The sequence below is a fragment of the Schistocerca serialis genome, chromosome 3 (genome assembly GCF_023864345.2).
Source record: "Schistocerca serialis cubense isolate TAMUIC-IGC-003099 chromosome 3, iqSchSeri2.2, whole genome shotgun sequence".
NCBI classification, from domain to species: Eukaryota; Metazoa; Arthropoda; class Insecta; order Orthoptera; family Acrididae; genus Schistocerca; species Schistocerca serialis.
The window spans coordinates 712,422,722-712,449,653 of NC_064640.1; the positions used below are offsets into that span (position 1 = coordinate 712,422,722).

Below are 26,932 nucleotides of genomic sequence, written 5' to 3' on the forward strand. Positions count from 1 at the left end.
TTCATCTGATATTTCACAGGATTTACATCTACTGAGGTCTTCTTTCAGTGACATTATAATGAATTGGATACACACCAGGGAAGCCCTAAGCTCAATCAGTGCTCTGGTAGACGTAAGACTCAAACAGCAAGTTTGCTGCCTAGAAGACATTGACCACAAGAATGGATGTGATACATCACTTACAAATGTGGAAACAGCCTGATATAGAAATGTCAATTCTGTCTAAAAGTGTGAAGATGCAAATATACTTTATAATTACTATTTTGTAGGGAAATGTATCCAGGTGAAATATTTTTCCAGAGATAGTTCGAAATAGCTTTATTTTCTCCATATAAATACTGAAAAATTAACTGATTTTCCATTACTGGCATTTCACATCTGGTGAAACCCAGTTACGAAAGAAAACATGCCTAAGAACATGTCTGCAAAACAAAGAGCACACCTATACACAATCGAATATCGGTGTGTTTGTAAGTTACACTCTCTTCCGTGTCAACTGTAAGCAGTTGAATGACCGTAGCCACATATGGAAATGCAGGACACAGCCACAGGACCTATTATCTCAGATCAAAGAAACATACATGTTTGTCCATTAGCTAAAGTTAATATTATGCAGACACTTTAGTGTGATACGATTTAAGTGAGAGGTGTTTTGAACTATGGCTTCATACGGTACAGGCAGAGGTCAATGGCCAAATGCCACATTTACTCTTATAGTGTCTGCAATATAGCCACTGGAGAGGAGGAGGAGGGGGGGGGGGTGAAGGAACAGTTATGTATGGTACTTCAACCCTGCCGAGTATTCCTGTAAGGTGTGAGTAAAATTACCTTTGGTTCCTTCCAGTCTAAGTAGCTTGCCAATTCTGTTTGTAGTGTTGTCAAGAATGGTTGCCCATGAAAGGCTTCTATGATATACTAATCAGTGCTTGTATGTTAAAAATTCAAAATCAGTGTTTTGCAGATTTTGTAATCATACTGGGTGGGAAAGAAATGGTAGTGTCAAGAAACAACTTTAATCAAAGAAGCCTTCTTTTCCCTAATGAGAAAATTCTACTTTTCCGTAACAGGAAAAAAAAAAAAAGTTGAAAGTTTAAACAGAACCAAAAGAAAAAATTAGTGAAGACCAATTCAGAAAAAAAAAAACAGATGAAATTTTTGCAAAAGAAAACACTCCCCTAAAAAAGCTCTCATGAAAATGAATAAAAAATATTTTTTTATCTTTTATTATTTCCAATCAAAGGGTTTTTTCTTTTTTCCTATCAATGTTGCCTACAGGCACATAGCATGGCAACCTTAAATTTATACATCTAATCATTAACAAAACATAGATTCTAATTTTGCTAAAAATAAATGTTACATTTTCAGGTCTCTAGTGATCAAACATCGTATACGGTATGGCACCGAGATAGGTTTGTCGATAAATGGCAGATGTTTGGCAAATTGTATTTATCTTAGTGTGTTTTGTGACAGTGAAATTTAGCAGAGGTGGTTGTTCTTGCTTTGGGTGTAAGCCATTAGCTTTGGTGAGGGCAAAATGAATGTAGATGTTTATTAAAACATTTTTGACAACAGTATGCTTCCCACACGGTGGCAACAGTTTGGAATATAGTTAATTCTGAATTGGGATGATAATATTTCCACCGAAAATGCAAAGACCACTGCATCATGATTAGATGCATATTAGGCTGAACTTCTTTCCGATGAACAGGATCATCACTTGTATGTCAGCGCAGTTTGCCAGGAAACCCATTCAGCTTTGGAAGTTACTGGAAAGGCTTCCCTGAAATTCAGATGCAGTAACTGCAGCAAAAGATCCTATACACTACTACCTGATTATCTCAAGTATTTGGAGTCGGCAGCGAGATATTTCTGTAGACATCTGATGAAGCAGTGTAGATATGAATATTAAAAGAGTTCACATGGGGACTAGGCTGCTGACATAAAACATCAAGTCAGTATTACATGAATTTCTGCATCCTAAATACCTCATGAAATACAGAAATTAAGAGTTATTTTGCATCAGTGGATTCTAAATAAGATGCAAGAGAGATGAAATCTACAGAAAATGTTACAATATCGAGAGATACCACTTACAGACATAGACAAAAGTAAGAAGGCATACTATAAACATCAAACGCTATGTTGCACTGGTATCAGATCAAGTATTTCAGCATACAAAAGTAAAATGTCGAAGTGACAAATAACTACATGAGCCTGTCAATATCTGAAATAAGAATAACAACCCTCAACCATACCCTTCAAAAGCACATATGTGCGAACTGGTTTCAAACTATTGATCATGCAGCTGACTCTTCTATCGTCATGCAAGTGCTACCAACTATATGCCAAACAACTGTTGCTATCCAAAAAACAGTTATATTGTATTGCATATACAGTTCAGTTTATAAAACTAAAGCTTGTGAAATGTTACGGAGAACTTGAAATGTTCTGGTCCGGTAATTTACTGAAGAGTTTTTGGTTTGAAAAGTCATTTCAAAATGACATCTACATAAAAAAAAAAGAATTTCATTTCCTGAAAGTAATTGATTCTAATAATTTGGTGATGGATTGCAGATACAGTCAGATAATTAAGAGGTATTTCAGCTGTTTTCAAAGTTCTGAAACAAACATAAATGCAATTCTGCCAACAACTGATAGCAACATAAAGACTTCACATTTTCCTGGTTAATATGGTAATAGCACAGCATGAGGATATATTGAGATCTAACTGTTTACATGTAACTCATAATGAAAATATGCAATGTCCATAGAATTTCAATAACTCTGATCAGAGCGGAAAGAGAGCTTCTTATATGCAGATACATATATGAGAGGTGGGGAATTTCTTTCCACTCTCTGCCATAGAGGTTAATTTTAAATAGTAAACAGAGTTATTTAAATGATAAGGTGAGACACAAAGGTACAACTTACATTAAAGAAATGATAACTTGTGATGTCTGAAGAAAATCGCATGTGACCAGCAAATAACTTCAACAACCTAAGTCATTAACCGAAGAATTAATTGAAGTAATGTACATGTATATACATAAAAATAATAATCTAGAATATTCACTATATTCAAAAGGATCAGAAGTGTCATTGCAATAGTGTTAAAATCTGAAATAGCAAGCTGAATTAACTTCATAGGATTTACCATACCTTAACAGGCCAATTAAAATGGTTCCCTTTTTCCTTGAAATATGAGAGCCCATAAATCTTTTGCATTCACCCATTATTCTAGCATGTGGCAATGGTCAATAAAATACAATTTATTGCAGACAAAAAATTAAAACCCAACATGTGCAACCTCTACACATAAGCAGGACTTTCACAATACACTAATGTCTACGTAGAAGTACACCATCCAATACAAATAACTAAAATTAAAACCCATAGACGTGAATCACTACACACAGCAATGAATTTCACAATGAACTTACATGAATCCAGAAGTACACGGTTCCAAACCCAAAACATAAGAAAGCTCCAGTAAGGTGAACAGTTATAACATTAGTTTCTTGGAAGTTAGCTACAAAGCTGAGGCCAAGACATGACAGCAGGCCAAACCATACCCCCATTTTGTTCAGACTGAGTACAGCAGGTGACAATGAGTAACTACTGTAATATTCTGCAACTTGCCGGTAACGAACATATATCACCAAGCCCACTGCAGACAAGAACAGGAATTAGTTGTCAATACAAAAACATATCAGCATTAGACTGGAGTAATGAAAAGATATGGCCAACTACAGGTCTTTTTCTGAGTTCTGATATCTTGTATTCTATGCTGCATAATTAAAAAATACAAGTTTTAACACACTAGGCAGCGTATATAAGGTTTCCTGTATACCAACATGTTAAGTGTATGTTTTAAGTGTACTTTTGAGTATACAGCTGTATTCACATACAATCTGAGATCAACACAGCAATGGAATGACAGGTCTTTGAATTTTACTTTATTCTGACAGACAGTCCAAAGTGCAGTGCACAATAAATGCCAGCAAATGCAGTAATGAATGGTAAATAATGTGCATGTCTACACTGAAAACTGAAGCATTATTCTTTTTGTAGTAATATTCACACAAACATCCTTAATTAAATTATACTTTAATTGAATAGTGAATATTAAAGTCCACATTTTTATCTGAAGTGATGTCCATCCATATCATTAACTCAATCTCAGAACATTTCAGAATGAGATAAGATCACTACTGAACTGAATAGAAGAGTTACAAATGATGAGCCACAGGTAGCAAATATATTTAATAATCATTCCTTATATAAAGTATAAAATATAAGGACAAACAATTCAAGAGCAAACTCATAGCAGTATGTTTAAAAAGTAACTCCCATAAAATTCAATCACATGAATATATCACCTACTTCTCCTTCTGAAATTAAGAAAATTATATATTCTCTCAAAAATAAAAGCTCATCTCGTTTTAATAGTGTTTCCAATACATTACTAAAAATTTGTTCCTCTCTAATAATCCCTGTCTTATCTAAAATGTGTAACGCAAGACTAACCCACGACATTTTTTTCAGAAAGACTGTAATATGCCACTGTTACATCCCCTGTTAAGAAAGTTGATAGGAGATATGTCAGTAGCTACCGACTTGTTTCACTGCTGACACCATTTTCCATAATTTTTGATAAAGATATGTATTCTAAACTAGTATCTCACTCGAGCAACAATAATATCCTCAGGAAATCATAGTTTGGATTTCAGAAGAGTTGCTCTATTGAGAATGCCATGTACATGTTCACTCATCAAATTCTACAAGCATTAAATAACATAATAAAAAGGTCACAGAAAATATCAGCTGACACTAAGGCATTTAGCTCTGTGAATCACAATTTCTCCTAGATAACCTAAAGTTTTATGGGACTGATGATATAGGCGAACAATGTGTAATGTCTTATCTTAGCAAACAAATGCAGAAAGTTGTACTTAGTAATTCAACCAACATAGTCCTGGGAAATTATTCTGACTGGGGAGAAATAAAGACTTCCTAAGGATTAATTTTAGGTCTGGTGTTGTTCCTATTGTACATAAACCATCTTTTATCTAACATACAATGAGCAGAATTAGTTCTTTTCGCAGATGACACTAGCACTGTAAACAATCAAACCATACATACAGAAGGCGGTTTTCAGTTCTTGTACAGTTTGGGGAGGGGGTGTTCATTGAGAAACAATAGGTTTAGGTCTGGGAAGTACACAGGCCATTCCATACATTCAATATCTTCACTTTCCAGTGTGTCTCATGTCACAGCAGGCTTGTGTCGGCAGGCACTGTCATCCATAAACAGAAATTCGGGACCTATCACATGTCTAAACAAATGGATGTGATCCAGAACAATCTCCCTGCATTACCACTGTGCTGTAATGATATGAAGCGGTGTTTGGCCATTGTGCACAATGCCTGCCCACAACATAATGCTTAAGCCATATCAATAACATACATGAATGTTCTAGGGTGTATAACAAGTTCGCCTCTCTCTCTTCACACTAACTGGAGGCCAGAACCACTTTCCACAGTGAAGCGGGATTTGCTGGAGAACGTCACTCTAGACCACTATTGCTGACCCCAACCAACATGCTCCCTAAACCAATGAACTCTTTCTCAATGATGGCAAGGTTGTAGTGCGATGCATTTCACAGGCTACCGAGTATACAAACCAGCCTGATTTAATTGGAGTAAAATGGTTTTGGCAGACACGTGTTGGTAGTAGCTGTAATATCCGCAGTGATCTGCCGCGGAGTGATATGACTGTTTCTTTTTACCACTAGGGCTACATATCAATCCTTTTGCAGTGTGCACCAGCACGCTTATGCATAGCATTTCCACCTTGATTGGCCTTTTTTAAAATCACAAGATGACACTTTGACACATCCATTACTGTGGCCATAGCAGTGACACTGATGGGCTACAAGCTGTCCAACTTCTCATCCACTATCACAAGCACTCAAATGATGCCTTGCAGACATGCTGCCATACCACATGGAATGTCGCACTAATCAGTTCCACAATAACCTTTGTGAAACAGTGTACTGCATGAACTGTTGAGTGTATACAGAGCATTCATGCACATGATTTGCTGGAATCAAGACATCCCACCCTCTGCATTCCCTTTTGCTATCATTGGTCGAATGTTCTGTAGCAACTGGCAGTTGCTCCTTCGCAACTGTCAAGCAATGTAGAAGTACTACACAAATAATAACTGCACCACATGTTAATGAAGTAATAATTAGAGTGGAAACTTCCAAATTCTTAGGTGTCGATACTGATGAGAATTTAGCCTGGAAATATCACATTCTGGAACTCTTGAAACAACTTAGTGCAGCCATATTTGTACTTAGAATCATCGTAAATCTTGGGGAGTGAGAAATCAGTCATCTGACATACACTATGTGATCAAAAGTATCTGGACACCTGACTGAAAATGACTTACAAGTTCGTGGCGCCCTCCATCGGTAATGCTGGAATTCAGTATGGTGTTAGCCCACCCTTAGCTTTGATGACAGCTTCCACTCTCACAGGCATACATTCAATCAGGTGCTGCAAGGTTTCTTCGGGAATGGTACCCCATTCTTCACGGAGTGCTGCACAGAGGAGAGGTATCGATGTCGGTCGGTAAGGCCTGGCACGAAGCTGGCATTCCAAAACATCCCAAAGGTGTTCTATATGATTCAGGTCAGAACTCTGTGCAGACCAGTTTATTACAGGGATGTTATTGTCATTCAGTCACTCTGCCACAGGCCATGCATTATGAACAAGTGCTCGATCATGTTGAAAGATGCAACCGCCATCCCTGAATTGCTCTTCAACAGTGGGAAGCAAAAAGGTGCTTAAAACATCAATGTAGGCCTGTGCTGCACAAAAAAACAAGGCGTGCAAGCCCCCTCCATGAAAAACACATCCACACCATATAACACCACCACCCCCGAATTTTACTGTTGGCACTACACACGCTGGCAAATGACACTCACCGGGCATTAGCCATACCCACACCCTGTCATCGGATCGCCACATAGTGTATCGTGATTCATCACTCCATACAATGTTTTTCCACTGTTCAATCGTCCAATGTTTACACTCCTTACACCAAGAGACATGTCGGTTGGCATTTACTGGCATGATATGTGGCTTATAAGCAGCCGCTCAACCATGAAATCCAAGTTTTCTCACCTCCTGCCTAACTGTTATAGTACTTGCAGTGGATCCTGATGCAGTTTGGAATTCCTGTGTGTTGGTCTGGATAGACATCTGCCTATTACACATGAGAACCCTATTCAATTGCTGGCGGTCTCTGTCAGTCAACAGACGAGGTTGGGCTGTACACTTTTGTGCTGTATGTGTCCCTTCATGTTTCCATTCAATATCACATCAGAAACAGTGGACATTGGGATGTTCAGGAGTGTGGAAATCTCACATACAGACGTATGACAGAAGTGACACCCATTCACCCGACCACTTTGGAAGTTCGTGAGTTCTGCGGAGCACCCCATTTTGCTCTCTCACAATGTCTAACGACTACTGAGGTCACTGATATGAAGTACCTGGCAGTAGGTGGCAGCACAATGTACCTAATATGAAAAACGTGTTTTGGGGGTGTTCGGATACTTTTGATCACGTAGTGTACTTTCAGTCAGTAATGCCATACGGGATAAACGTTCTGAGGTAACTCATCTTTAAGAAAGAAAGTCTTCATTGTGTAAAAACGTACTGTGAGAATTATATGTGGTGCCCACCCACAACCATCTTGTAGACATCTGTTTTAGGAGTTGGACATTCTGACTTCAAAGTATATTTATTCCATCATGAAGTTTGTTGCAGATAACTGCACATAATTTTAATGCCAGAAAGAGAAATGACATTCATTAGTCCACATTAAAGTTGTTTTTATTCCATAAAAGAATTTCTATTATTGAAATGTGTAAAAGATGGTGGGTAGGAATTACTGACTCACATCTGTATATTTAACAACAACAACAAATTAAGTAACTGCCTAACATAATACCTTAATTTCGATATGAAGTAAGGTCACTTATACACACATCAAAAAAAGTTTTGCATCATCCTGGTTCCCAGAACTCCTGAAGACAGACATTGACTGTGGATACTGTATCACAGACACAGTCCCTTTGACTGTTCAGAGATGTCACAAAACATGCCCAAAGATGTAAAGAACCATGCATGAGCAGCACCTATTAGACGAAGGGGGTCCGACAGCCCATCAGTTCTAGTCATTCCACCAGGAAGGAGGTACACAGCTCATGTTGTCTGTAGTTCAACTGTGCCTTGATGGTCAATACCACGGTTCAATCGTGTCCACATTGTTACTTTGTGCCAGGAAGGGCTCTCAACAAGGCACGTGTCTAGGAGTCTCGGAATGAACCAAAGCGATGTTTTTCAGACATGGAGGAGGTACAGAGAGACAAGAACTGTCAATGACATGCCTCGCTCAGGCCGCCTAAGGGCTAATACTGCAGTGGATGACCGCTACCTATGGATTATGGCTCAGAGGAACCCTGACAGCAATGCCACCATGTTGAATAATGCTTTTCGTGCAGCCACAGGACATCGTGTTATGACTCAAACTGTGCACAATAGGCGGCATGATGCGCAACTTCACTCCCAACGTCCATGGCGAGGTCCATCTTTGCAACCACGACACCATGCAGTGCGGTACACATAGGCCCCACAACATACTGAATGGACCGCTCAGGTTTGGCAACATGTTCTCTTCACCGATGAGTGTTGCAAATGCCTTCAACACTGTCCAGCAAGTGCAGCAAGGTGGAGGTTCCCTGCTGTTTTTGGGTGGCATTATGTGCGGCCAATGTATGCTGCTGGTGGCCATGGAAGGCGCTGTAACGGCTGTACGATACGTGAATGCCATCCTCCGACTGATAGTTCAACCATATCGGCAGCATATTGGTGAGGTATTCATCTTCGTGGATTACAATCTGCGCCCCCATCGTGCACATCTTGTGAATGTGCTTCCTTCAGGACAATGACATCGCTACACTAGAGTGGCCAGCATGTTCTCCAGACATGAACCCTATCGACATGCCTGGGATAGAAGGGCTGTTCATGGACGACGTGACCCACCAACCACTGAGGGATCTACACCGAATCGCCATTGAGGAGTGGGACAATATGGGCCACCAGTGCCTTGATATACTTGTGGATAGTATGCCACAATGAATACAGGCATGCATCAATGAAAGAGGACATGCTACTGGGTATTAGAGGTACCAGTGTGTACAGCAATCTGGACCACCACCTCTGAAGGTCTAGCTGTATGATGGTACAACATGCAATGTGTGGTTTTCATGAGCAACAAAAAGGGCGGAAATGATGTTTATGTTGATCTCTATTCCAGTTTTCTGTACAGGCTCCAGAACTCTTAGAACCGAGGTGATGCAAAACTTTTTTTGATGTGTGTAGTAAATATAAAACTGTAGGTACATTTCACATTATTTGTATGGTAAATTCATCACTAAAGGGTGCACACCGACAGTCAGGCATATAAGGCTGTTACTTGCAATTAAGGGAGGAAACTCAAGACTGGTGAAGACTGACCTCTACATTACTGACAAACTAAAAAATAACATCAGATCATAGCTCCCATGTGGTAAAAAGAAGTTCTTAGAAACTGTCAGAATAATTTATATGAAAATGGATATATGATGTCTATTTTGGGGGCACATAAATTAGATTACGCTGAATCGCAGTAGTAACACTTAACACTGGTAATTAAGCTGCTCTCTCAGCCAACAACAGTAGGGACAATATCCCACCCATTCCGTATTTAATTGCAACACAAGTCTCCACAAATCGTTATTTACTTCACAACCAGTCTACAATGCAGACCATTTGAAATAACATGACATGCAAATTATGTACCACTCAGAATTCAAGAAAAAATAATAAAATAAAATAAGAGGCAATACTCCAAAAGCTGTGTTGTGGACAAAACTTCATAAAGTACTGCACTTCAAGAAGTATGTTTTATTGTAGAGTATAGTACATAAACAACAAAACAAGGACTCCATGTCAGCTCACAAAATTCATGCAGAACACTCAACCAAATAACTTAACACACTGTCTTACAAACTGCAGTTCATGCACAATCGATACAACATTGACATGATCTTTAAACACAGCTTTAATGTGACTTTTGGAAATGTAAATCTGAAACAAGCAAACAGGCAAGTATCAGATGCATTTTACACACATCACATTATAGTATAACAGAAATAAATTTGTGAATGTAATTAAACTGTAAGGGAATGTTGCCTAGAGTAATAACAAGTTACATTTGTTTTATCAAAAAATAACTAAAGTGTTTATTTCAACTTGGAATATCATTTGAAGACTTTCTAAAATACAGTTTGCACACGGCAACAATATCTTTTTTTAAAAATATTCTGATCTACTTGAAAGATATAATACAAGACATATGTGGTTTAATCTTCGACAATACTACACATGATGTGAAAGAAGTATATTATTAGTAAGTACCCGAAAACATACAAACTTAAAAAAATAATCTAGCTTGGAGAAATATTTTTAGTACATGGCTCATTAATGACAAACTTTTAAGGAGTAAACTTACAACCTGAGGATCAAAAATGATTCTACGAAAACCGAAAATGGTGACAATACATGTTCTTTAAAAAAAAATCATGATTACGTGCAGAATTTTCTACAAAATCTGTCAAGTACTATTAAGCACAATTTTCAAGAAAACACCTCAAAAACACACGGGAGTTAATTTAATGTATGGGAGAACAGCAACTGATTGCAATTAATGTGTAGCACAGCTAGATCATGAGTCACATGGAGTAGATGTATAAGGCATATTCCATCTTTGTTATTCTGACATCTGTTAGCACCAGGATCATTGTCATTTCTGCGAGCGAAGTACGGACAACCGAAATGAAAATGCAGGAAAGAGAAGCTAAAGAGCCAACAAAAGATAAGGAGAGCATTGTAAGTAATACTCCTGTCATGCAGATGCACTTCTACATACATGCACACAGAAGGAGAAATGAGTCAGTGGAACAATAATGCTTTTAACAAACAAAAACTAAATGAGGCTCAGTTTCCCAGCAATCAGTAATAAAAGTACATAGTTTCAGTCTTTTATCATCTAACTGAGTATTTTCACAAGCTCCTTAGCTGTATCGGCTTCATAACATTGACATATAAACGCAGTAATACGAACACAACAGTTGGTAACGGTTATAGAATGCTGACACCCCCACCCCCTCTGAATTTTCCATAGTTTCTGTACACTGTACATACATAGTATGAACCAAAATACACATTGGAAGCTTAAGATGTGAAAAGTACTTTAAATATGGAGTAAATGTTGGCTACAACACGTTCACACAGAAATTAGAAATTGTAAAACAAACACTGAGTATTCCGATCTCCAAAAATACAAACCTGTGAATTTTTTCTAACCAGTATCACTCATTCCTAACACTTTCAAATCTGTGAATTCTTCTGTCACATATTATACTAGTGCATAACAACAATTAATACAAGTTAGAGTATTCTATACAGCTGTTTCCATATATAGCACTGAACATGCCAAGTTTGATGGTGTGTTTACCCAATGAGCAATATAGCCCTCTAATTCAAGTGATCCTACATGTGCTCATTGCCTGACCTCCAACAAAACTGTGAACTACTGAAGGTCTCAGTACCTAGTTATAGCCGTCTGACAATTGGGGTATGTTATATCCTTTAATACATGTCTGTTTTACTGTACTCTTTGGTGTTTTCCAGCTCTGATGGATGGGATGAGCAGCAAAATTTTAATAAACTGATGGCCTGAATCCAAGACTTGCTTAGACTGAAACCCCCACTCCCATTAATAATATTTCAGACATCCGTATTTCAACAGACTCCTTAATTATATGTCCCAGAAACTTGGTACCTGCTGCACAGAATTGGTTCTTTGCAACCCCGCCATACACAATAGTATTATCAAAGTATCAACAGAAATACAGTGGCTTGTATTTAGAGGTGTCTAGTGACTGTGCCTCAAATTATTGCAGAAAAAAATCAACAATACTTGTGGAAGAGCATGAAAATTCGTAATGAAAACCCAAGGAGCACTTTCCTGCATTGTACTGGCCACTTCACTGGAAAAATTGGTAGATTCCTTTGAAAACATGGCATGCAAAGCACAGTTCACTACCACAAATAAAGGTAAAATGTTTGCTCTGCACTGTTAAAGACAATTTAGATCCCTGAAAACAGTGTACATCAGCATTTTGTGCAAATGTAACATTTCACTTGCAGGACAGACCATCAGAATAGTGTATGATAAGGACACAATCTACTGAAACAGTCAAGCACGTCTGCTGCTGTTGAACAATGATGGTAATGTTACCATGACATGAGATACACCAAAACCAGTACCATGGTGAAAGTTACAAGTTTCTGGTGCAATGCAGTTATGGTATCTATTGAAATGAAAGTCAGAAAAGCTTATACACAAGGATATAGTTTTCAATTTAAGTAAGGGTTATGACCCAGCACCCAGTGTATTAAGATCTTTCCAGTCACTGCATCTGTCAGAGGCGGAAAACGCCAAGAAGATATGCATTGTATGGATAAAGGCACCACTAAAGGAAAAATGTGTATCAAAGGACACAGGGGACTGGGAGTCAAACTGTTATGAACAGGGGTACAATACCAACAATACCTTATATTCTGGTTTGAGTCCATGCAGAAGCACCTGAAGGCAATTCAGTCAGTTATCAAAATATTCTAACCCTAAAGCATGCCATCAATCAATCAAGCTATGAAGAAACTTAGAAATCACATCACATTGAAAGTATGTCATGAGGACTATACCGTTTGCCCGTGACCTGACAATGCAAGTGTAATTATTGCTAAAAATCACCAAATAACATCACATATTTGTTATATAAAAAAAAGTAATTGTGAATTGGTGAAAGTCAAATGCCAAATCTAGGGACTCAACATTTTAGGATGAATGAGTCTCTCTGCAGACATTATTGAGAAAAGAGAAGCAACCAGGGGGCATGCAATAGGTTTGGAAGAAATGATGTCACTAAGGCACAATCTGACCAAAGTGTAAAACAGGTAAATTTTCGTGCATGGAATGCTCACATGAAGCATTAGAAAAAGGAATTTGAACATGGGAAATAAATTGGCATATAATTTGTTTCTGAAGGATGTGTATGAAATAGCACTGTGGCATACACAAGTTTTTAAGCACAGAGGGAAACTGTGTGAAGATCACCTATCAGATTTTCAGACATTGCCAGCTGTCTAGTAGTTGCAGAAACCTAGGAATCACAAGGCTACATCACAAGGGTCTTTGCTGTCTCTTGAAGTTGTAGCTCAGACTAAAATGGATTTTATGCTCTTAAACTATGTCATAGAAGGGGAAAAAAACTCTTTTGGCAATTGTTTCCATATTTATTCATTTTCACCACAACTTAGGCTTTGAGTTATGACTCATTGTCTACTACTACTGGGAAAGATATTTTGCATTTTCCTTTGCAACAGATGATGAGGTTCCCAGATATTTTGTTAGTAGAGAATACTTCCAAGTTCAGAGTCCTTGGCAGTTCCTGCATTTGGCCTACCACGGGAACATTTAACTTACTAATGCTTTAATGATATCAACTTCACAGAAACATGAATCACAACAGACCTGAGTAAAATTCTATGATTGAATGTGCAAGCTTATTGACCTCTACAATCGTGCCCCACTGGAACTCACTCATTTTCTAAACACTCTCTTTCTAATGACAACAAGCAGAAGTCTTTTTTACACATTACTTCTGAATATAATTACATCCAGTTACTTGAAATAGATTTACATTTTGGAGTTACTAATGATTCAGTAATCAAAATTTTTAATGTTTTTATACAACATACTTTGTGTCAAAATTTCTTTATGATTTTAGATGTTCTCATAAATATACAAGTAACAAACTTTGAGACCTCAAGCTAGTCTGAAAGTGATTTGGAGGAAGTTGGGAAATGCATGTGAGGTTGCTGACTGGCAGCAGATCCTGTTTTCTACCAACTACACACCAAGTATTTTTCTTTTTAATGATATCATTTAGATCACTTCCTCACATCGACAGACGGCAACTGTGCACTCAGATTCAGGGGGACCCGGGTAATTTAGATACAGAGAAAGTCAGAATTCTCTAACACACTGTCACCTAGAATTCAAACATACATAGGTACCTTCAACATCACCACACTAACTCCACGTGGACAATTACACACCCTAGTCTCAGAGCCAGATCGACAAAAAATCCTGATACAAACTCTCGAAGAAACATTATTCACCGATGAAGACACAACAGACTATGGTAACTACTAGATCTTCAAGAATAAAACAGAAAAATGACTAATGGCACTCTGCTTCTGGGCATTGCCTTTGTGATACACAAAATTATAATCAACTGAATCAAAGAAGTCCCTCCCATGAACAATTGCCTCAAGAACCTGTGCGTACAATGTGCCAACAAAATTACATATTAATCAATGTCCCTGCATCCACTAACAAACTACAGAAAAAACCCACATGACATTGAAAATTTTCTGGGCCAAATTTAAGAAACTCACAGCAAAAACCACTACAAAAGATGTGAAGATTCTGCTGGGTGACTTACATACCCAAATCGGCAATGAAACAGAATAACAGGAAACTGTAGGCCAATATCCAGCTCACAGATTCATGGACAAAAATGGCACAAGATTTGTCAAACTATGCCAACAAAGGCTTAAATATCATGTCAACACCTTTGAGAAAAGTTCTGCAAAAACAAAGAATTTGAGACCCTCCATACAAGGAATTGGTGAATGTAAGATGTAAGATCAATCACGTAAGCATTTCCTACCTCCTACAGGAAAACTTTTCCTACTTTCTACACAGCAAAATTGACAACGATCAAAGTCTGCAGGGCGGTGAACATCGACTCAGGCCACTATTTAACGAGAATCAAATTGGAATTTGCCTCAAAGAAAATATGCTACGGAAAAGCATAGCTACAAAAATTCAATACAAGCAAAATTGGATAAACCAACTTTATTAATAAATTATGAAAAAAGAACATGCAAACACCTGGCAAAAGTACCACACCAAAATCATATAAAAGGTAAAAGAATTAATCCCACTTAAGATGGACTCCAGATACCCCTGGTGAAGTTCAGAACATAAAAAAAGCAGTGGAAGAACACAGACAAGCTTCTCTTAAGTATAAGAGTAAGAAAACACATCTATGAAATCATGAATGTGACAAAAACCACTAAACAAACCAAGAGAAAATAAATCATGGAACAACTGGATGCCATCAAAGATGATTTTTGCAAATACAACACACGAGATTTCTGTAGGACTTTTGCCCCAAAAACCTGTAAGATTCTGTGACGAAATCTCCACTTACACCCACACTGAATCCCTCTCTTCTTTACAAGAAAAGATTCATGGGCATATCCTAAAACAAAAAAATAACAGAGCTCTCGGAGAAGATGGTAACAGTGCAGAACTATTGAAAAATCTCAAAGATCTGCACAAATCATGACAGAGATTAGACAGACAGAAAAACTTTCCAAACATTGGAAATGCATCCTAATTCACCTGCTATGCAAAAAGGCAACACAACAGATTTAAATAACTATTAACAAACCTCATTTCCACAAGTTACATACAAAACACTGTCAGGATGCCTCCTCCAAAGAGTTCACAAGCAACTCAACCACAAAACTGGTGAATATTTAGCTAGCTTCCACACTGATCGAAATCATACAGAGCACATCTTCAATTTAAAAACAACATTAAAATACAAAGCACTCAGGAAAAACCTGATTTTATGCTCCTTTGTAGACTTCCCGAAGGTGTATGACTCAGTTGATCAGAAATCCCTTTCCATTATCCTTGAAGAACAGGGACTCTAGCCCAAAGCTCTAAATCTCATCAAACAAACAGTCACCAACACAACCTCCAAAGTAAAGTTCATGGGTGAGATGTCAAAACCATTTCTGATCAAAACCAGTGTTTGGCAGGGCAGTGGTCTGTCTCCAAGGAGATCATTACACTGTGTACAACAGACAAAAAATCCCCTATGGATATACAATGAATGCATGTTAACATGCAAATTACTGTATTTACACAGTGTCAGTACCAAGAACAATCTGGATAACAGGAACATATGTAACAGTCACCTCATCTTATCCAGTTTTCCCCCAGTTACCATGCATTGGCTGGTAAGTAACTTTCTCTGAATGAATATAAATGTTTTTATTAGATGTGGAGGATTTGTTCCTCCAAAACTATGTTCTCTGAATCCACATTAGATTAATCACATCTGAATACATCTAGTACTCCACTGTTCGTGTTATTGGCAATGGGCACAATTTTGGAAACTGGGTGCAATGTCCAAGTCTCTGTGACCTGTTCAAGATTAAATATCTTTAATACTGTGCAGGAACCAAAGATGAATAGCAACCAGCTTTTACATTACACGCTTCTTATTATGTGTAGGTACAAAATTGCCTGGGTATCATTGGCAACAGAACACATTTGCACACTAACTTGTAGAACATTTCGTAATTAAAAAATAAAAGAATTTTTTTTTTCAAATTATTTTTCAAGTCTTATCTATGATTTCTGGTTGTCAGCTTTATTATTCTTGTATTTTAGATGGTATTTACACACTGTATTCTGTTTATTGGTGTCTGGTTTTCATCTGAGGAACTATGTGTGGGTCACATTATGTCATTTCTTGTGAATGCTAGATTTCTTAACATGTGTAATCAGACTGTAAACCATTCACTTACTACTTCACTATATCATTTGTGTAATGAAATTAATCCAAAGCCAAACAACAAAATTGCTGTCTTACAATGTGGACTTTCACAATTAGTATTTATTTTAGTTAAAACTTCTGGGCTAAGAGTCTGTGTCTGATACCTGAAAGTATTCCATGAAATTTTGTCTCTCAGTGTCGCTGACACAACATCAGGGAATGGTTTTAAGTATCACCCACAGTCTCTCAGGCTGGAAGTTTTAATTGAAACATACTATCATCTTACATGACTTTCCACTGAATGTCTGTTTCAGTATAAGTGAGTCAAAATATCACTTATGTTTCATTTTATGAACGCTTTAGTATATCTAGAATAATTTTATCCTAAGATCCCAAACTTGGAATGACATACAGTATAGTAAAACTATTATCACCTGTCTAACTGATGACATGATAAGAGGGCAGGCAAATCTGAATCCCAAAACAGTCACAAGGAGCATGGAACTGATTAAAAGACATTAATATACAATGAAACTTCATACTCAGAAGACAATATTTACATATAGTACAGTATGTTCAATTAGTATTCAGTTGGCGTTCACAGCAGAAGACTCAGAGAAATATAATACTTATTTCGATTGGATTTTACAGCATGTTATCAATGAATCACACATTCAACTATTACAGAATGTAAGACGTACGGGTCAACAGAAGTGTCCGATCCCACCTGTCGACTTTGACCCATGGCGTAAGGCTGTTGAGGGGTGTGACGTCATGACAGCGCAGAGTTTGGTTTGTGAGTGTGGCGAGTTTGTAGATGTTGTTGTGCTGCTGTTCATAGTGACCTCTGGCGGTATGTATAGGGATTTCATGTTGTGTGGTGTATTGGGTTCAGTTTGGTGTTACCACATGTTCTGGGTGGTTCTGGTTTTGGCTGTGTATAGAGAGGAATTGTTTTCAGTGAGTTAACGATTTAGTGTTTGTTGTGTAAAAGTTATTGTAGTGCTGTTCGCTGTAGGTCATGTGTTAATTTAAGTAAATTAATTTGTTGATGCTGTTGTTAGGTATGGATACGACTGACAAAATTAACAGTGTGGGTTTGCATGCTGAGATGGGGGCGAGTCTGATGGAGCTGATTAAGTTTCTGCAGCTGTTTGGCTTGTTGGCGGAGGTCGTGAAGTGTGCTGTTTGTGGTCATGACATGAAATTAGCAAAAGTTCCGGCATCTTGGACCAGGGACATTATATGTGGCGGTGTCATAGGGATAACCTACGGCACTCCATACGTCGCGTTTCCTAGTTCCAGAAGTCTCCGTTGCGCATGCGCGAAATTGTGTTGTTGATGTACTACTTTTGTTATAAATCCTCTCACAGTTTTTGTGCACATGAGACTGGTGTGAGTGAGAGGAGTGTGCTTGACTGGTTTTCGTTTTGTCGTGAAGTGTGTTTGGAGTTTATTAAGTACAGGGGTAAGTTGGGTGGGCCTGGGGTTGTGGTGGAGGTGGACGATTTGCAGTTTGGGAAAAGGAAGTGTGGGAGGGGTAAGTTTGTGGTTGGCATCTGGGTGTGGTGGGCCGTTGTATAGGGGGATAGGTGTTGGGAATGTGTTTTTAGGGTTTTGGAGGGGTGGACTAAGAAGGAATTAGTTGGGTTAATTGAGGAGTTTATATAACCGGTTTCTATTTTAGTTTCTGATGATTTTTCTTATTGTATGGGGTTGGGTGAGAGGGTGTACAATCATTTAGTAGCGAACCATAGTTTTAGAGTTTAAAAATTATGAGACAGGGGGTTGTACAAATGCCATAAAGGGGGGGGGGGGGGATGTGGAGGGCTGTTAAGTCAGTTCTTCGGCCCCATTTAGATGAGTACTGTTGGTGGAAGAGCATTCCTGAGGGCCATTGTTTTTTTCGTTTTTTTTTTAAGGCCTATCAGTAAGGTATACAGGCCAAAGGTGGTTGGTTAGGGTGGTCTGTGTGGAGGGGGGGGGACAGGGGGGGGAGGTGAGAGTGTTTGTGTGTGTGAGGAGGGGGGGATGTTGATTTGTGATTTAGTTGTGGAGGATCTATTTTGTTGCAGTTTTTGTTGAATTGTTGTGTGTAATTGAGGGTGGGTATTTTTGGGTTCAGGGTGTGTGTGTGTGTGTGTGTCTATATATATATATATATATATATATATATATATATATATATATATATATATATGGTATTGCTGATTTGGTATCATGTGTTGGTTTGTAGGTATGTAGTTGAAGGGAAGTTTTCGATTCCAATGTGTGGTTGTATCTGTGGGTGTTTTGGTTTCGGGAGCCACTGTTGACGTACGTAGGTGAAGCGAACTGTTCAATTCAAAGGTGTGGTCGTTGTTGTGGGTGGTTTGGTATCGGGAGCTGCTGCTGACCTATATAGGTGACGGGAAGTATTCGATTCCAATGGGTGGTTGTAGCTGTGGGTGTTGTGGTATTGGGAGCTGCTGTTGAGCTATATAGGTCAAAGGAAGTGTCTGATTCCAGAGGACATTGTGTTTAGTAGAATTTGGGGAGTTTTGTGTTGTCAGTTTTTTTTTTTCTTTTTTGTCATTTTGTGTTTTTTGGTATGGTGGTGTGTGTCTAAATTTGTTTATATTTAGTTTGTCCCCAGCCAAAACCCCCCAGTATCCCATGCTTGTCTCGTTTGTTTGATTAGGTTTTTTGTGGAAGGTGTGTGCGTGTCAATTTTTCGATGTATTTTCATGTTTACGTAATGACGTCACAGGTGCCATATTACAGTCGTAGTGGATGGTCGTTTCCGCTATATTTGTGACGTCATGGGTCAAAGCAGACGGGTGGAATTGGACACTTCCATATTTTCAGACATACAGTACATTCTACAAAAAATGCACTCATAGTTAGCATTACCCCAGGCTAACACCACGAAACACCAATACAGGAACTTTATAGCTATGACTACAGATCAAAATCTGCTGTGAAACAAAACAGAAATTTGGGATCAACAACATGGAGATATGAGATTCAAGTAGTGACCAATGGATGATGTCACTAACAACCTGTACGAATTACCTACACAGAAGCCACATGACTGATGAGACCTCCACAGGAATAGAGGGTTTTGGGCAAGGCTGCTTTTGTTATTAACACCTCCAAATAAATTAACCACTAGAAAAATTAGAGAACAGTGGGACAATAGAGGTTTTTATTGAGACTGTAGATGTAACCACGGGATGTGCTATTGTAATGACACATTTGTTGCCCTCCCAAAGCTACAACCAAACTTCAGCCTTACAACCTAATCTGTGCTTACGGTGACATCACTGGTCAAAGCAGAATGGTAATATTGCAATGGAAGATGATATGCAAATGGCTAAATAAAACAGTTTTGCTGTCATAAAGGAAATACAAATAGGAGAACTACATTTAGCTAGTTCCGCAAACATTTCTTTTTAAAAACATAAACTACTTGAAATTTCCCACTGAAACTGCACAGAATCCTGTTCAAAGGAGTGCATTACCCAAGAGGACAGAAACTTGCAAGATCCAGTGAACACTGCAATGCAAACAAATGAAATTTTATGTAACTGAAGAGTCATCAGTGGAAAGACAGCATGTGAATTGTTTTGTACTGTTCATCCACAAGAAATCTGAAACATAATACATCATTTTTTACATGACTACACTAAACATATCGAATAACCCAATTACTGCAAGAATTGCATGAATAACCAGAAATTTGTGAGATATTAGGAAGCAGTAAACAGATTTTGGAAGGAAGACAACAGGGCATAATGTGCTATTGATAATCAGATCATTAGGGGCAGGAAGTCAGTCGTGTCCTTCACTAATTTACGCAAATCACTGTAATGCCTAAATCTGTATAGCTATGAGGACTGACGTGGTGACCTAAAATGTTGTCTAATGACTCTTGTAATACAGTCAATGACTTCAGGCTACAATAATGATTACTGTCTCTGAAATCAGCAAATATCAGATAATATTAATCAGACAGACACTGTAACCTGTGGTAGAAATGACAAATGAAATAGGGCAAATTTAATTTTTAAAATCCTGAAAATGCCCACAGACTCCAGTACTGGTGTTGGTACATTTCCCTTTCCCATAACTTTCTACTTTCTGGTTTATAATTTTTTTTATATATAGTCTGAAAGTCCATGTTGGTTGCTGTTGTATGTTTAAATGACTTGCAATTTTTGACAGCTTGGCACAAAGAATGTGGAGATGGGCATTGTTGCCAGAACACACGGTGGGCTGCAAAGAAGCAACAGAGGCTTGATTGCACACTCTAATATTTAATGGTGGTGACACATCAGGGTGCAGCATACCAATGAAACTGGTGGTGGTGCTGGAGGGGCAGCTTACTGAACATGGACACTACCAGAACAATACTGCTGTTGCCCATACTATGACCCAAGTATTAAAAGTCACATGTCATTTTCATAAAATATTAAAATTTAAGTTATATTTTCTCAGCTTACAACACATAGTAAAGCAATGTGAAAACAAACACACACTCATCATCTGGCTATCATGTTTAAGACAGCAATGAGACGCAACTGAATTCTTCACTAGCAACCATAAGATAAGGTATCTGTTTAAAAAGTACGCCTTTCCAGTGTGAATTTTACTGTTCTGTCTCATCATACTACTGCTCATTCATCAGTGAACCTCATTTTCTTCAGCTGTTTCCCGAGTAAACTGAACCTATCAACACAGGATGCTGGTTTCACCTTTTAAGGTAATGATTACGTGAAATGGGCACGTGATGCACGAACAAAGAGAGAACACAACACTGACAACATTTCTTTTGGGTCCATATGAGGTGTTTTAAGTTGCAAGTTGGCAAAGCCATCGAATGTTAATATGAAATCTTAGAAGTGGTGACATACTGATCTTTAGAGAAGCTTGAGGTCTATTTCGCTGAAAGGTGACAGCTTAGTTGTGAGTTGACAAAGCAGTATTGAACACTTAAAGTACTTCCATGCCAATTCAATATAGCATTCAACCTGACCCAATCAGATTTATTTCAGATGTATTGCACTCAGTGATGCAGATAAGTGAGAAAACACCAATCTGCAGAGGTATGTGACAAATTGTGAACGAAGTCACATCTCTGCAAAGTTTGGCAATTGTACGATATTTATAGGTATAAAGCTTTTATCACTGAAAAGCTAATGAGCAGTGCTTTGCTCTGATATGTGACTTGGTGGGTTTCTAAGAATTTTCACATTCAGGGTCATTGGCCTTGACCTCAAATATCGAAAAACAACCCGTCTTATAAAAAAAAAAAAAAAAAAAAAAAAAAAAAAAAAAAAAAAAAAAAAAGGTACTGCCCCAGTATGTTACTATAAACATGGTAAATATCAAGTCAGTGCACCAAAGCCATCATGAACAAAAATTTATTTCGCTTTGGTATTTCAGAACAGAAGACAATAGCAGCCGCTATTTTAAACCAGTCATCATTAGCTTTTTCCATAGGTGTAGATTATTTACAGAAACTGCAGAACTGTGAAGTAGTGTTTAGAAATACTTTGTAAAAAAATGTATTTCAAGTCAAAACTGTTGCCATCCATTTGAAGAAGTGGGTCATGCAAGACTACAGAAGAATTTGAGATGTGTTCAGGAGTGGGTGGTAAACAAGTGTCTTAATATATTGTCAGATGGTGTCCCGCAGGTGTTACATCAGCTGTGCTAGGTACTTCCACAGAAGATGTTAAGTGTAGGTGAAATATCGTTGTATCTGGCACTGGATCTTTTAAATACTTCTAAGCAAAAACTGAGAAAGTCTGCCTTAGTATTGGAGCATACATATGTGGGAGAACCGAAAAAAGAAAAGTGTGAAAAAATTGAAGAAAGAGAAATCATAGCCCAGCTGAAAGATAAGTTTCACAAGACAGTATGTATTTGTGACAAAATACAAATTTTGACAGTACTTACAATGAGATGGAGTATAAGAAAAACAATGGAAGACTCTTCTGCTTCAGGTTACAAGGTGTGAGACGCAAAACAGTTAGTAGCAGAACATGGTACAACAGTGACACCACATCCAAACCCCACTAAGATGTATTGTGAAAAAACTGTTGAACTACATGACTTTCGAATAATCATAATGTGAGGAGCAGTGTGATGCCAGAAAGAAAGACTATGTGTATGTGAAAGAAAATGAAAGTAGAGTACATAAGCAGAAGCAGCTAGAGTTGCACAATATTAAGGAATTGTATAGATATTTCAAACATATAGAACCCATATATAAGTGCTGAATACGTTAGTGGCCAGCGAAGGGTGAGTGATCACTGTCCAAAAAGAAATGCTGTCAACAGACATACAGGGATTTGTTGCTGTTCTGTGTAGTAGTCACAGGGGGTTGCATACCTCTTACAATCTTATGAGGAAACAAGTGAAGTACAGATCAGCCTCTTGCATCCACATGGACCATCCCCATCATTTTTAATTCCTACCATACCAGACACTTGTGTTATCAAAAGATGTGACCATCTTGCAAGACTGGATCCAGTGGTACAAACTGGAAGGATATACTCTCCCCCCCCCCCCCCCCCATCAGATCTGGTGAACATTAACAATTTAATTATAGGAGACTTGTGAAACAAGATGTTAACATTTTTTATTGTCTTTTCGTAGAAACTACATGGTAAATGATTCATAATACAATTACAATAATATAAACAACATATGTGTCCTACATTATTTATGAAATGTATCTTTTAATAATTTGTAGTTCATATTTGTGTGCTACCTTCTCCATTTTGATAGTGTACTGATGCCAAAGAAATTAATTTTTAGGCAAGACAACTTTGGTGTGTCATCTTGATATTTACCATATTTATAGCGCATACTGGAGCAATATATTAAACTTAAAAAAACTGAAGGGGGGTGTTTGAGATAATCAACATCAAAGGTTAAGATTATTGACCTTGAATGTGAAAATCTCAGAAACCTTCCAAGTTGCATATCAAACTAAAGCTCTGCTCGTTAGCTTTTCAGTGATATGGCTTCATTGCAGTATCTGGATTAGAACCAGATAGTAGAGACAGATGCGTGTAAATTTTGCACAATTACCAAACAGTTCAGACCTGTAACTTTCTTCACAATTGTCATAGACCAACGCAAATTAGTAGTCTGTCTTGTCTGGCTCGCTCTTTACACCAAATTTTAAAGAAATCTGTGATGGTTATTTTGAAAACCTTACTTTACTGCCTTGAACTGACATGGAATTACCCTTCGGCTAATCTGTTCCTTCAACCACGCTCACTTGTTGCCACAGCAGCTGATTTATGCCATCCACAGGACATGTTCATGTCCAGAGATGGTGCTGATGGAAATGAGGCTTACTGACAAACAGATGGCAGTGTGATGAAACTGACGAATGGAACAGAAGTTGGCAATTTTAAAATAAGACGATATCTTTTTATCCTGATAACACTATTTTATGACAGTTACTTTGAAAAGCACAAAAACTTTTAATCGATGATTTTAACGTGGATAGTCAGATAGTATTAGAATCAGAGTTGTGTAATTTAGACAAAGCAAGGAAATCGGTTACTGGCATTTATCAATGATCTAGAGAAGTATTCCGTGACAACTTATCATACTCACATAGAAGTGTCCCAACGTTAAGCAGCTGGCCAAATATGCAGCTCTCTGGAGAATATGTCCCTGTATCACTAATGTACGGAAAGTCTGGCTCTACATGTCCAAGAAGAACGGCTATAATATAACTGTAAAGAATAGAGAAAAACATGCCGATATTTATTTGCTAATATCAGTTGATGTGTATCATCAGAAGCAAGGGGCAAATACATACGTCGCTAAAAAAGTTGCTGGGAAAAGAATGAAGACGGCCAAAGGCAAAACATCCAGTCGTTCAAACGCCATTTGTACACCAAACACTGTAAACATAATAAATGCACTCATAGAGAACTTCCTCATCCAAGAAATATAATTGAACAGATAATTCATTATGAGGGATTGTTAAAACCGTAAGACGTCATGAAGTAATGCCAGGGTGACTTCTTTGTTTAAACATACATTTTGGATCACCTGCACCAAAAAATAAGGTGAACCATCAATAACTGCAAGTAATATCCGGCAACGTCAACACACGATTCAGACGTAAAAATGAACGTCATTTCCATATGAGACAGTGCTGTCATTGGCACAGACAGGGGCTACAAGTTAAAAGCGTTGACTTTTGGAAATATTCTCAGAAATCTTCTCGAAATACACGAGTGTCTAATAATTTCGTTCTCATAAAACCGGCAGTAAAGCTTTTCATTATAATTACAGTGTCACAATGTTTCGAACTTACGTCTCGGCAGTCAAACAAACTTTCAGTCTGTTTTCTATTAAAAGTTCCTATAAATATAATATCACAATTCTATCACATAGCTCCATACGAGCAATAAAAATAAACACGTTTGACAACAACTGCAACAAACCTAACAAGGAAAAACTTTAAATCAAAGATACTAAGACTCATCAGAGATGTAGCTTCAGTGACAAATCAAATTAGCAACTAACTGCAAGAAATGGCATGTACCAGGGAGTTATTACGTTAAGTGCACACAGAAAAGTCTTGTTTACGTGCAAGACCAATAGAAATTAACAATTTTTTCGTGCGCTATCTTCAGGAAACACGGAAGACGTGATACTGTAAGGAAAGTAGTTTAAGCAATACCCCATCTAAGAGAATTAAAAGTGTATGAGATTAGATGTTTTTGTTCATTCATGTTATCTATAATCAGCAGATGTTGACGGATATTGAACATATCAGAAGAAACATGATTCTTATAGCTGTTGAAAAGTTATTGAAAATATGTGTTGCTGAATAAAAGACACATTTCTGGGGCAAAGCAAGCGCCTAGACTATGTGACTTGTGTAGATTTTTCATGTTCCCATTCAAGTGAGCTGTTAGTCGAAAAAAGAATATATCATTTATGACTGAGAAATAAATATACAGAGAAAGAGTAGTCTGTAGCTGATAATCAGTAGTTTGAATTGGTTTCTGGAGAACTTTTTGGGCTCGGAAAGTATTGCCTTGATTTGAAGAGCTTCTCCGAATCATGATAACATGCGACTTTGTGAAATAAAAAGATCTGTCAGTTTCTTAAATTTTTATTTATCTTACATCTGGCAAGTGTATGTAATTAATTGTTTTGAAGTTTCAGTGTGTACTACTGTAGCCTCCTCTCACCTGAATCGACTATAAAACTGTAGAAAAAACAATGTGACGCAGTTGACCTGTTCTGTCTCCACGTACTTATATTTATGCATATCCTTGGTGGAAATCTATTGAAAAAAATATATATATATATATATATATATATATATATATATATATATTATCCTTCCGAAGTATGATGACAATGGCTAAAAAGCATTTACTTATACCCATGGAAATTTACCAGTATCATTTCCAAAAACGTATTTGCTATTTATTGCATTATTTGTGTAATTTAAAATAAAACAAATTTAGCATCTCACAGTGCAAGTGATGGTAGGTCATTAATATACACTAGAAAAGCAACTGGACTGAGATGGAACCATTATGGACACCAAACATCCTAGAACGATTTGATTTGGAGTATTTTGCAGCAATAATTCCAATAAATGATAATTTACTTAAAATAGTTTTGTGATTCAAAGTCAAATCATTTTTTTTCTCAACATGGTATATTATAGATGTGGTTGCCCAGACTACAATTTTTTTGCAAAGTGCTCCCACCATTAAGCAAGGTGCCACATTGGTAAGACACTGGATTTGCATTCGAAAAGATGCTATCCGGATTTAAGTTCTCATTTGTTTCCTTAAATCGTTTCAAGTAAATACCAGAAAGATTCCTTTCGGAAAGACAGTGCCGACTTCCTTCCTCGCACTTCCCATAAGAAAACATGTATGCGATCTGTAATGACTGCTTCGTCGACATGACGTTAAACTCTAATCTTCCTTCCTTTTGGGTACAATTGCTGAAACACATTTTAATTGAATTCTCGCTCATTTTACGTCCAGCGTATCTGTCAAAGACATAGAACATTGCACCATAAGGGAATTGCCGGCAATCCCTTGTTTCCTATAAGCT

At 37.6% G+C, this 26,932-nt stretch overlaps 1 protein-coding gene across 4 annotated transcripts in view; it reads right to left on the minus strand.

Moving 5' to 3' along the window:
* The window catches only part of LOC126470582 (DNA damage-regulated autophagy modulator protein 2), an 84,014-nt gene extending 58,715 nt beyond the window's left edge, over positions 1-25,299 (minus strand). For 3 of the 4 annotated variants that reach the window (XM_050098537.1, XM_050098540.1, XM_050098539.1), the window contains exons 1-4: positions 25,161-25,299; positions 24,657-24,741; positions 24,449-24,570; positions 3,441-3,667 (exon numbers count right to left, since the gene is read on the minus strand). In XM_050098537.1, the coding sequence (XP_049954494.1) occupies positions 3,441-3,667; positions 24,449-24,570; positions 24,657-24,727 (420 nt within the window). In that variant the 5' untranslated portion in view covers positions 24,728-24,741; positions 25,161-25,299. Of the gene's footprint in view, positions 1-3,440; positions 3,668-24,448; positions 24,571-24,656; positions 24,742-24,880; positions 25,095-25,160 lie in introns of those variants that run through there. The other variant, XM_050098538.1, reaches the window with a different exon arrangement.
* Between the last annotated feature and the right edge of the window lie 1,633 nt (positions 25,300-26,932).